The sequence below is a fragment of the Anser cygnoides genome, chromosome 27 (assembly GCF_040182565.1).
Source record: "Anser cygnoides isolate HZ-2024a breed goose chromosome 27, Taihu_goose_T2T_genome, whole genome shotgun sequence".
Classification (NCBI taxonomy): domain Eukaryota; kingdom Metazoa; phylum Chordata; class Aves; order Anseriformes; family Anatidae; genus Anser; species Anser cygnoides.
In genome coordinates, this window is record NC_089899.1 from 6045454 (window position 1) to 6057673 (window position 12220).

The following is a 12220-nucleotide window of genomic DNA, read 5'->3' on the forward strand; positions in this document are numbered from 1 at the left end:
GAAGCCGGGCGCTTTCAGTGTGGTGGGCTGGGCGGGGTGGTGGTGGCTGGGGTGGCGTACGCCGTGAGGGGGTGCTGTGAGGGGGTAGGTTTGGGCTGGTGGGAGGCTCTGGGCTTGCTGGGGTTGGTGTGTCTGCCTTGTAGGGTGGCGCTGTGCTGGCCCCTTGGGCATTGAGGGGGCCTCTGGCCTCGCTCTGTCTCTCCCAGCTCTGCTGTGGATTTCTCTGTTCCATGTCCCAGCCCGGAGTGAAACCTTGGTGCTGTGGCCTGAGGGACGGGACTGGTGATGGCAAAGGGACAGGAGGTGCCCCTGGTCTCATCGTGTCTTGGGGCTGCCCTAGGGGAGGCTTTGGGTGTGCTGCCTGTGTGTGGCTGTCAGCAGGAGGAGGTGAAAAATACTGCACCAGTTGGGCTGTGTAAATGATGGTGGAACGTGAGACAAGGTCACTTTGTCCCTGGGGTTTGGGGTTTTCTTCTGCAATGGGCTGGAGCCACTGTAAAACTGAGCACAGGCCTGTGATGCTGCTCTGTGCTCCTGGTACTTGTGCTGAGGAGGCCGTCCCTAACTATGTGCATGGCTGGTGCTCCGGAGATTGGCTGGAGTATGGATTCTGCCCTTGCGTTTGGTCTGGGGTTAGAAGTTGGGGCTTTAAAAATAAACCAATGTGTAAAGCCTCTGTTCAGTGAGAGACTTATACACATATGAGATCACCCTCCTGCGTTGCTGCTGTATCTTTCCATGCATTTGCAGCACTTGTCACAGCCTCTTTCTTGGTCTATGTTCCTTGCACGCAAGAAGCATCTGCAATCCTCCAGATGTGCACATAGTACCCCTGGGCTTTGAGTAAGAAATACCTTGTAGTGTGGGGCTTGATGCTTCATTGGGTGATGACTTGGGAGCTCTCCTGCAGGAGGCTTTGCTTCCCTTCCTTTCCAGCTCAGGTTCCCGTCCCTTTCTTGCAGCTGTAATGTGTTATCCATGCAGCCTTCTCAATTGATTTGTGCTTAGCCCTGGCTGCCAAGAGGGAGAGAAATATCTGTGAAATCTAAATGAAGGCAGGAACATCTCCATTTTCTTTCTTTGCCCCTGCGCTGTGCCCAAGGGCCTTGCTGGACCCTTTTGTCAGGATAAGAAATTGCCTCTTCCTTGCCGTGAGCCCAGGAGAGCTGGCAGGAGCATGGTTTGTTTTCTGCTGGAGCGCAGGTACCAGCCAGAGGAGGGAGAAGGTACCTTGTGGTTCTGCCTTCAGGGGCTGCTAGAAGCTGGTGGTGAGCAGCTGTTCTTGTGGTGTTGGGGGATTACTGCAGTGTGTTTATGGGCATGCAAGGGTTGTGTATGCACATAGGACAGGGGTAGAATTGCACGTGGGGCTTTAATTTTGGTGTTTTCCTGCTTTCTGTTGCCTTAATGCAGTTTTCTCCAGATATTCCATCAGAAATGTCTTTTGGGAGCATCTGGGAGCCTGGTAGGGTGCTTCTGCTGAGGCTGTTGCTGCGGGTGGGCAGGTTGCAGGACTGAGACAAGCTGCTGTGAGGAGAACTTTTAGCTGATTGGATATTAATTAGTTTTGGAGAGAAATATGAGGAATGTAGAATACTATTTTAAGCTTCAACTTGGCTGAGGGAAGGAAGGAAGGAAATGAGGCCCTGGGGATTAATGAAGTGATTTCACTGATGTTTTCTTGGGGCAGCAAGCCTGAAGTCGGAGTGCTTTTGACTTGCAGTACTCGGCTGAGGTCAGACTTTCACATCTCATCTCCTCTCAGGGTACTGGTGCAGTGGTTTTATGAGACTAAGCCTCAGGCAAGCTTTCTGTCAGACACTGGTAGAGGCTGTGAGAGGAGCACAAAGCCCCTGGCACGGCCAGCACTGCTGCAGCCCCTGGGGCACCCAGTTGGAGCCAGCCGCAAGTGCATTGTGCTGTGTGTTGGGCATGCTGTGCTGCAGCACGATTACTCGTGTGTGGTGCCATGGGGGCTTGGCTGCATGTAGCTGAGCATCTTGATGCTCACCCGGGGTGGAAGAAGTCAGGGATCTCTGCTAAATACAGGGATGTGCTTTGCTTTCTGGCTGCTTCAGTTCTTTCACCCCTTGCTGTACTCTGGTGGTGCTGAGGCTGTCAGCAGGCAGGGGAATGAATGGCTGCTTCCGTGGGCAAGTGCTTTGGTTGCCAGAGCTGGGCTTAACATCCACCAGCAGCACTAGAGCAGCTTTGGAGCAAACCAATAGCATACTGGAAAAGGCCAAGTCAGGGGAAGAAGGAAAGGTTGATTACAGGAAAGTGTGATATGTATATACAAGAGTAACCAAGTCAGAAAAAGTTCAGCTACTTCAATGTCCAAGTTAAACAAGACGCATGTATTAACGAAAATACACCTTCCACGGGCTCCCACACAAAAGTCGGATGTGTCAAGCCCCTGGTTCTGGCTACTACACCCAGGCGTTAGCTGATAAATGAGGTTCTGCAGCAGCCCTGAGATGTCACCTCCACAGCTGCAGTGGGTGAGAGTGGGGATAGAAATTTGGCCTGGTGACATTTGTTTGGATGCCTTTCATAGCAGTGCAATAATGTTCTGACAACCCTTGCTGGTTAATCGTGTACATGGGCAAATGTCATGGAAGGCAGGTGTGAGATTTTTTTGGTTATGTATGAGCAGAGCAGCCAGAGCTGGAAGCAAGCCACTGGGTCCTATCCATCTTTTGGTCAAAGCAAAATCCATTCCTCGTGTCTATTGCCTCCTCTTTTATTCAGTCTTGTTCTTAAAACCCCGTGCAACAGAGCTTCTAGCCTTTTGCAAAGGAGACTATTCCTGATGCTCATAAATCTACTATCAGGAAGCTGATTCCAAGATTAAAGCTTAAATGTTTCCCGGCTCTGGTTTCATCCCCAGCTCCCAGTTTGCTCCTTGCTGTAATCACCAGATCTTGGTCTCCTCCCAGTGCCTGCCAGTTCCTGAGGATGCACCTGGGGTTCTCTGTACCCCATGGCACAGTGCCTCAAGAAAACCTGTGTGGGATGCTGTGGAAATGGGGTGTGCTCCTCAAACGGTTGTAAATGGCTTGGCCAAGCTTCAGGCAGGCAGTTGTGTGATGGTGTTGAGAAAAATATCTCTTCCTGTATTTCTCTCTTGGCTTTTTTATGAGCTGCTCAGAGTGCTGACTTAGCATTTGGCCCACGGATGGGATAGTTAAAGGTCATTATCTGGGCAAGGCCTGTGTGGTTTTGGGACAGGCCGTCAATCCCCTGGAAGGGGATTGGAGTTCAGGGTCCATTGGGGATGTTGTATTGTCTGTGATAAGGGCAAGAGGGGTGGTAGTTCCTGGGAGGGAGAAACTGCAGTAATGCACTGTGGTGGGCAGTCTTGGGTTGGCACCATCAAGCCTGGTGTGCGGGCAGGGACTTCCAAGGGAAATGTGCAAGTGACTGGGGCTGACTTGGGTGTGGTGGGAGCCCAAGTCCCCTGGAGGTGGTGCTCAGCCCTTCATTAGTAAAGTTTGGAGAAGGCCCCAGATCTTTTCATCAGACCCTAAAACAATGAGGGGCTGAGGCAGCAGCCACGGGAGAGGCTGAGCCCTTGGCAGAGGCTGCTCTGCATGATGGAGGAGATGGGGTGCGGTGGGCATGGCAGTGGGGAAGGACCCAGCACTCTCTCCTTCTGGAAGCCTGGGGATTCGAGCAGCCTTTGATCACCTTTCTGGTGGCCATTTAGACGCCCCAGCCTTCACCATGCTCAACCATACTCTTCCTAGGGCCATTTTGGGGCAGCTCCATAGGCTGGTGAGGTTGAGGCTCCTGTCCTCTGACCTGACCCCTGTGGTTGCCTTGGCTAACCTCAAAGGGCTCAGTCCTCTCTTGTGGTTTCAAGGCAGGGTGAGGGTCTGGGCAGGCAAGGTGCGTGCCTTTATCTGGCCTCTTCTAATGCCCTCTGCCACCAGATGAAATCTTTTTGTACTTTTTTAATTTTTATTTTTACATGAAAAAGCAACACTGAGATTTCCTTCTGACATTTAACTCAGTCAATAAGTGACAAACCGAATAAACATTTCTGTTTCGCTGGGACAAAGGCTCCAAGATCCTGCTGCGACTAAAATGTTTCATCATTTCTGAAGTCAGATGTTTCAGTTAGAGGAAAAAAAAAGAACTAAAAATGATGCATTTCAATGTTTTTCTAATTATTTCCCCCATTTTGGCTGAAGCTATTAGACAAATTTGGCCCCACTTTACAAATAGTTTTGGAAGCTTCCAAAACTTCTATTTTGGTGACTTTTCCCATCATTGATGAATAATAGCTTGATCTCTGCCCTGCTTACCAGCTGAGATCTCATTCACTCCCCTGTGTTCATCCTTCCATTCCTTGCTGCTTGGTCCTGCCCAGGTGGCTGGGGCTGTGTCTACGCTGCATGGTCTTGCTGCTGCTCACCCCAGGACACCACAAGGGGTGTCCCTGCCCTTTCCCATGCTGGGTGTAAGCTGAAAGGCATACGCATGTGTATTGGGTGCTCCTGCATGCTCAGGCTGTGAGACTTGTGCTCTTCTGTGTCCTTCTCAGGTTTGGATGAAGCTTTGGTGCTACAGAGTGGTGGTGCAGGATCTTCTCCAGAAGGCCCAGCAGTTCCACCCATGGCAAACCCGAGGTAATGCTCCCTGCTGGTCCCTCGTGGTCCCCAGCACGAGGCGTTTACTGGATCCCAGGTGAGCGATGAAGCAGCTGGATTTGGAGGAGGAAAATGAGCATCTTGCCCCCACAAAATGAGCTGCGGAATCTGCAAATTGGCTGGGGTCTTCTTCATTGTCTGTTTGTCCCCGTGCCTGTTTTGCCTGCGTGAGTAAGGGGAACAACATGTGTTGATTTTTAGGGTCACAGATGGTTTTGTTTAGTTTGTTAATCACACTTAGCGTGGCCTGTGTGACTGCAGCAGGGTTGCTCCCAGTGGTGGGTACTGAGGAGAGGGAAATGCTGGCTTAAGCATGCCCTTCTGCTCGTCAGTGTGGACATTCCTGAGCTTCAACCATGGTTTTCCCCTTGCAGTGGCCCTGGGAACTGCCCTGCTTGGGGACAGATGTTACCCTGGGGACAGTAGTGAGGCAGCAGAACCCCATCCCTCTGCTTGTGCATTGCCAGCCCAGGAAGGGCTGAGAATCTCAGCACTGGTTTTATCCAAAGCCCTTCCTAGCATCTGGCTCATTGACTCTCTACTTTTTCCTCCTCTTCCTAAATAGGTGATGAGGCCCATCTGTTTTAGGGGATCTGTTTCATTTCTGTGCCCCTCCAGATTGCCCTGCAGTGCCTCAGAGTGATCCGTGCCTGCGTGGTGACTGCAGCCTTCCTGCACCTTCAGCTTGGCCACAGAGCACGTGCTTGGCTGGCATCGGTGTGACTTACAGGCTAGCTTGGCCCTTCTGCAAGAAAAGAGGAGCCATTCTCGCAAGTGAGTGGGGAAAGGCACATGAGCTGGCAGTATTATCTGCAGAGAGTTTGTTTCCTTTGAGATGGAAGGATGTTGCTCTTCCCTCCCACAGCAAAAGGCTTTAGTTTAGCGGTTGTAATGAATATCATATGTGAGCTTTAGGGTGCTTACACAGGACAAACCACCCCTCCTGGCTTTCTGTTGTGCTCAAGCAGCTGCTGGCAGCTCTGCTCGTGCAGTTGGAGGGTGAAGGACTTAGCGGCACTGAGAGCAGCCGCTAGCTGCTTCCACGTTGACCTTAGCAAGCCCCAGGGTGTGAAAAGTCCAGAAGAAAGCAAATGGGCTTTGGCTGGGGTCTTGGAGCCTGAACGTGAGCTGAGCTCCCAGAACTCACTGTACTGCTAGGGAGCGAGGAGGCTGCAGCATGTGCTGTGAGAGCCCTGATGCTCTCCTTCCTGGACTGGAAAGCTGCCTGTCCAATGGCTTCCCTGCCACCCCCTATGTCCCCCTCAGCAGGGACAAACTCTGAAGGCTGGCTCAGCTCTGCCCTGGCTGCACTCCTGGCTGAGAGCATGTGCTCCCCAAATCGCAAAAGAAGTCAAAGCCCTTGGCTGGTTGCAGCAGCGTTTGGCCAAGGCGAGATATGTCACGAGTACCGAATTCCTGTGAGTTCCCCGGAGGTGACTGGCTTTGTTTAGGACCCACATTTGCCCCTTCTCTGGGAGGTCTCCTGCCCATCAGTGAGCTCGGTGGGAGCACTGTGGCAGTGTGCTGCAGTGCTTGTGGGGAAGGGGGCAGGTGTGGGGTGATGTGGGGCCCTGCAGGGAGAAGCAGGGGTATGAGAGGTGTGTACATGCTGAAGGGGCTATAACAGGTCAGTGCACAAGGGCTTCTCCCACTCCCAGCACAGCTTCTGCTCAGCAGAGCAGCAGAGGGACGGGTTCCATGTCAAAAGGAGCAAGCAGCTTGTGAAAGCACTAAAAATATAACCTTGCTTTAAGTAAATCCTTGAAAGCCACCCTAAAGTGAGTCAGGAGCAGGCAGGCAGAGCCTGTTCATGCAGTTTTTGACCTACGAGGCAGATTGCTAACGCAGGCACTTGAACAATGCACGCCCGTCCAGCTGTAAAACAGCTATGCCATAGAGTCATTCAGTTTTAAGAACAGGTGAAGGTTTTCCCAAAGCTTTACTTAAAGGAATGGCGTTCCCTTTCCTGGGTGAAGGTAGGATCGTGGTCCCTGAAGTGCTGTTGCAAAGCTCACTCCCCTGTGGTTGCCCCTGCCCCAGGAGGCTCTGGCTGTCTCCCTGCAGCTGCTGCATCCTACAGAACTCTGATACCCCTCTGCTTCAGTGGCAGAGCCTCTAAAGCGCCCTGGGAATCCAGAGGCACTGGATTCTGGTGCTGGAAATGCCTTTCCTGTGTGGGGTTGGGGTGCAGTGGGCTGTGTGCTTGCCATGAGAGGGGGGTTATGAGCATGCTAGAGGAGTGGGTGCTGAGGGTGCTGCAGGACAGGGTGCAGCAATGCTGAGCTGCGAGGGGCAATGCTGCTCTGGCACCAGCTAGCCCAGCTGTGTGCCCCAGTTTTGGGGCTGGGCTGTGGTGATGGGCTGCTGAAGGCACCTTTATCTCACCCCGCAGACCTTGCTGCAGCTCCATCGCTTCGAAGGATAGGATGACAGCAGATTAAGATGCCACATGGCCAGATAAGCGCTGACGGATCGCTAAGTGGAATGGTGCTTAGCAGGAGTGGTGGCACCTGCCGCAAGGCAAGCAGTGAGACAGACACTTGACAAAGTCTCTGTCCTCAGGGGCTTGCTCCCAGATGACCTGATGTGGGAGAGCTAAAGCAAAAGGCGATTTTCCTGACTGCAGTCTGGGGGAGGAGTGCTTTGCATACCTTCCCTCCTCCTCCTCCAGTCTGGTTAACCATCACTTTCCTTAAATGCATTTTCCCATGAGCTGCCTCCGTGGCCTCATGCTGCTTTTCTCTCCTTTGCACTGATGCAACCTTGGTGTGATTACAGAGAACTGGTCTGAGGCACTGTTCTGGCTGATCCTATTTGTTTTTCTCCTTTCCTGGGGCAGGACCATTTACTTAGCAGGTGTTTCTGGAGCAGGCTGCCTTCTGTGGTCTGAGCTAAGCTGCCTGCAACCTACAGAACTGAAACAGAGTGCGAGTGCTAAGTAACCCTGGCCCATTCTGTTGCATCTCCTTCATCTGCTCTAATATGAAAGCCCTAATTCCTCCTGCCAGGTACTCTCCAAGCTGTTGAGGTCGATACCTGTACAGAAGAGCTCAGAGAGTTGTTTGCAGCTCAAATACTGTGTGGGAGTTGAGAGGCTTGGGTTTTATTCAGAGCTCTGTTATTTTCTTCCACAGTTCTGCGGCCTTAACCATGTGCAAAGAGTAAAATGCCTGAGCAGGAGCCTGGACTGCTGGTGTCCTCCTGGGTGGGATATTCTTTCCCAGTCTCAGAGAAGGTGGGACAACTTTGAAAATGACATGAACCGGGAAACCGCCTGCTTTCCTTGAGGGGGGATACTTCACTTCCATGGACTTAAAATTTTAGACTCAGTTCTTGTGATTTCCTTTGACCTATGCCAGCTATGTGCTGTTGTGAGCCCAAGGATTTTTCAGCCAGCAAACTGCCTCAAATTCATTGCTGCTGTAGAGCTTAGGTTGCTTCTGACAATGTTTTACTCTGTGGCCCTGCATCTCCTGCCGCAGCAAGGCCCCACTCTTGTTTTGGGTGTCAGGAGACTAATGCGATGTAACCAAAAGCGCCTAAACTTGCCCTCCCCACCCTGCAGCCTCTTGCTGGGGAGCAGTGGAGGCTTGGGCTGGTTGCGCGCTGTGCAGCCGCAGTGGTTGCAGCTGAATTCTTCTGCGCGGTGTGCTGTATGGTGTCTGCTGCACAGTGATGAGTAATAGTCCCCAGTCCCTATCCATCAAGCATAATTAGTTCTATTTTCTAACGAGCCCTCAGACTGCTCAAGTGGGAGCTGAGAGGAAGACTGAGCGCCTTGTCAACGGGCGCTTCTTCCAGGAAGGAGGAGAACCATGAGCCTTTTCCGCGATGCCTGCTTGCGGCACTGGGACTGGCTCCAGGGCGGGTGGCAGCGTCCCAGGGCCTGGAGCAGCAAACATCAGGAGCCCAAATGCCTGCTCAAAAAGGAGAAAAGCCCCGGGTGGTGAAAACTGTAGGGGCCAGGATGAAATCAGGTAATCGCTGATGCTTTGTGCTCTTCTGTGCCAGTGTGTTTGGTGCTGTGGTCCTGCCCAGTGACCTAGGTTCCTGCCTATGCCTCTTGTAAACAGTGGCATCATGGGCAGATCTTATCGTGTTTCTCCCTGAAGTGGCTGTGGTTTATTTTTCCTGAGAAAGGATTTGTTTTTTGGAAGATATCAATTAAAATCTGAAGCTGTTCCAGAGAGGGTGTTGGTTGGATGAGTGTATTTTAATAGTTTTTGTTGGTTTTGACATTGTTGACACATCCATTAGGCAATGTACCAAGGAAAATGGGGAGGGGAGGGTTTAGACTAAAGCAACTTTGTCTTTTTAAAAGTCCATTAATCTCCATTTATACAAGGACACTTTTTTCCAAAGGTTGCAATTAAAGCATGTTCCAGTTGACCTGGTAAGTTGCCCCCCCACTCTCTGATTTAGTGCTTTGACAAAATGTTCTGAATTTGGCTTTTCCTGTGATTTGGAGTTTGGTGAGCTAGTTTGTTGTGTGTGGTTTTTTTTTTTTCCTAGAGATCCTGAAACATCTTGCAGGATGAGAATTGTCCCTTCAGTGCTGGACACATGGTGGCTCAGTTCTGTAAGGGGCCCTGCACATACTCAATGTGTGCTTCTTATCCTGTGTCTTTTGGCTCTTGTTTCTCACCACCCCCTGGCCAGGGTTCGTACCCTGATGCACATACCGTGGTAGCACGGAGCAGCTCCATGTGGGCTCTGCGGAATTTATTCTTCTTGCCATAAAGTTCCTGCTGCCAAAGAAAGAAGCTGAAGTGACTTTTTTCTGCTGGTTTGTCTTGCCTGGGGATCAGCACTGTTGCTGCTCAGGTTGGAGCACCCATCTTTGACCTGTGTGCCCAAACTCAACAAATCAATGCCCTCACATGGAGTAAAAACCAACGAGTCCTGGTCCTCCAGATGTTGCTTTTTCTCAGGACGAGTTTTGAGTGAGGGTGACTTTACTTTCGTGCTTTGCTGTCTTGAGGCTCTGGCTGGCAAGCATAATTAACATGGACTGGGGTTTGTAATTCCTGGCACAGAAACAGCATTAATGGATTTGTTCAGTTCCCTTTTATCAGCCTTCCCAGCCTGCCTTTTATCTCAACACTTTGGGGGAGGGCTGAGATGGGATTAAAAGAATGTGAAGGCCTGATAAATGGAGATCGAAACCTAAGAGCTGGGGCAGATCAATGCAGGTCCATCGTGAAGAACTGCAGAGAGCTTGTAGGGCTGACTAATTGAGTGGACCGCAGCCCTGGGGAATGAGGCTGCTGTGGGATGGTGCAGGAGCTCAGGGACCCCAGAGGAATATATCATGAAACCTGTTGGGCTGGGTGAAAGTGGAGCCCATGTAAAGGCATCTGGCCTTTTGCTTCCTGCAAATCAATCTTGCACTTCTGTTTTCCTGACTCAACAGTTTGCTGTAGCGCTGATTAGCATCTTGGCTGGATAAAACTTTCCCAGGCTTTGCAGCACTGTAAAGAGTTGCTGGTGCATCCTGAATCTAAAGAAGCCACTTATGTTATTTGTGTTGTTCTGCTCCCAGAGGTGGACCCTGGTATGCAGAATATCGACCTCTGCCCCGGAGGAGCTGTGGATGGAGCTGGGATCCAGAGGAAGGAGAAGGCAATGGACCACATGGCCATTTGGTGTGGGGAGAAGGATGCAGCAGAGCTTGGAAACTCCTCCAAACCACCTATCACACCTGAGAATGGCAAGGGAGTAGAAAACAGATCTTATGGGAGGAGGTTTCTCTGCACCTGGAGCAACACCATGAGGGTGACCATCATCCTGCATGCTGGGCAAGCTGGTGCCTCTGTATGGACCCTTACCCTCATGGACTTAAGGGTAATGTGTTCTCACAATGGGATTTGCAGGCAGCTTCATTGCCTTCCTGCCTCAGAGGCAAGGACCAAAGCTCCCTGCTCGGTATGGGGACACCCATCAGTACCTGTTGTGGCTTTGTGAATTTTGCTTCTGTGGCCTGGTTCCAGCAAGGCCACTGACACTGGAGCTGGCTTGTCCAAAAACCCAGCCAGAAGCCAAGGTCCTACTTCTCAAACTGGCTCCTGCATCAGAAATTATGTCTGTCTTCCTGCACACCAGCTCTTTCACCTCTGCTTGGAAGCTCTGAAAAACTTCCCAGGAGGTTCCTGGGGCCCCTCTTTTGTTGCCTGCCCTGCCCTCATTTGTTCCTTTTTCCGCACCCTTTTTCAGGCTTCTGTTTCCCATGCACCTCCGCAAGAACCAGAGAAGAGCTTTCTCTTCACCTGATGCTGGCTGCTCATCTTTGCTCAGTCTCTTTCCCCAACTGTTGCCTTTTACTTCCCCCAATTCCCTCTTTAATTTGCCTTTGCTTATTTTGAGTACAAAGCTCCTCCATCACAGTGTTTATAGTTTGCAAAGCCTTGGGCCCATTGCTTAATTCTCCTTCCTACATCCCTACTTAACCGCCAGGGCTCCCTGTGCCCTTCCCCTGCTTCCAGAGCACCCAGGATGGATCCCAGCGCCTGTCCCCAGCTGTCTGCCATGTGGTTCCCATATCCTGGCAGCCCAGTTCCCAAGCACTGCCCCATCATGCTCACTGACTCCTCTTTCTGATCCCTAGAAACCTGTTTTTTTTTTTTTTCCTGGAGTAGGCAGCAGATGTCTTTGCCTCTCTTTTTACTAGCTGTCCTTTCTTCTCCTCAGCCCCAGATCAGCTTTGAGCAAGATCTGTCCTCCCCAGTACCCAGCAAGGGCTGGTGAAGGGTGCAGGCATCCCCTGCTCAGTGCACTGCCACGCTCTGGCACCGCTGCTTTCTGGCACCAGCCTCATCATCCTGACACCAAGTAAATGTCAGCAGCTTGCCTCGTGTCTGCCTCTCCATATCAGATTTGCTCATGGTTTCCCCTTGTCTCTCCCCAAAATAGGCTGGGCTGCTCTAAAGCATGGCTGCCTATTTCCCATCTTTGCAAGGACGTGGTGAGGAATGAGTGCTGGCCGCATCCCAGCTCTCTTTCCCTCTGAGAGCTCCTGGTCCAGGGGAGGCATTTGGTGAACTGCGTCATGGAGCCACAGCCTGTGTCCAGACAAGCAGAGCGATGCTGCCGTGTCAGGGATTTGCGTGCCAGTGGGGACTGAGGCCGGCAGACCGTGAGCGTGCGGTGAGCAGCAGACAAGTGGGATGTGGGCAGCAGATCCCTGAGACGTGAGGTCGGGCTCGTCCCAGGCCCATCAGAGCGGGAACTGGCCAGGCCAGCCCAAAATAGACTCCTTGTCAGAGTTTCCACCAGGCCTCGGGGGCTCCTTATCTCTTCACTGCTGCTCCTGCGCGGGATGAGCTGTGGACAAGAGGCCTCGAAGAGCAATGTCGCCCCGGTCACCAGAGCTTCCTGTTGCGTGGGGCCCTCATCCCATGAGGTAATGGCCTCTCGTTAGCAGGACTAATTAGGTGGGAGCAAAACCTGCCTAGGATTATGGGATGGGGGGGGGGGAAAGGAGGCTGGCTTTCACTGCTGTTTTCAGCAGTGCCTAATTGATAGGGGCAGCCCAAGCCCCCCTGAGGTCTGTGGTTCTCATTCTCCGT

General features: G+C 51.8%; 1 protein-coding gene across 17 annotated transcripts in view; it reads left to right on the top strand.

Moving 5' to 3' along the window:
• LOC106048417 (uncharacterized) overlaps window positions 1-12220 on the top strand; it is a 36545-nt gene that overhangs the window by 542 nt on the left and 23783 nt on the right. For 2 of the 17 annotated variants that reach the window (XR_010826683.1, XR_010826685.1), the window contains exons 1-5: window positions 25-84; window positions 4550-4634; window positions 5274-5429; window positions 7790-8632; window positions 10198-12054. Coding sequence is in view for 6 of the 17 variants with exons in the window: in XM_066983636.1 (XP_066839737.1) it covers window positions 4550-4634; window positions 5274-5429; window positions 10198-10619 (663 nt within the window). In the remaining 11 variants the exon portion in view is untranslated. The other 15 variants (XR_010826686.1, XM_066983639.1, XR_010826684.1 and 12 more) reach the window with 15 other exon arrangements.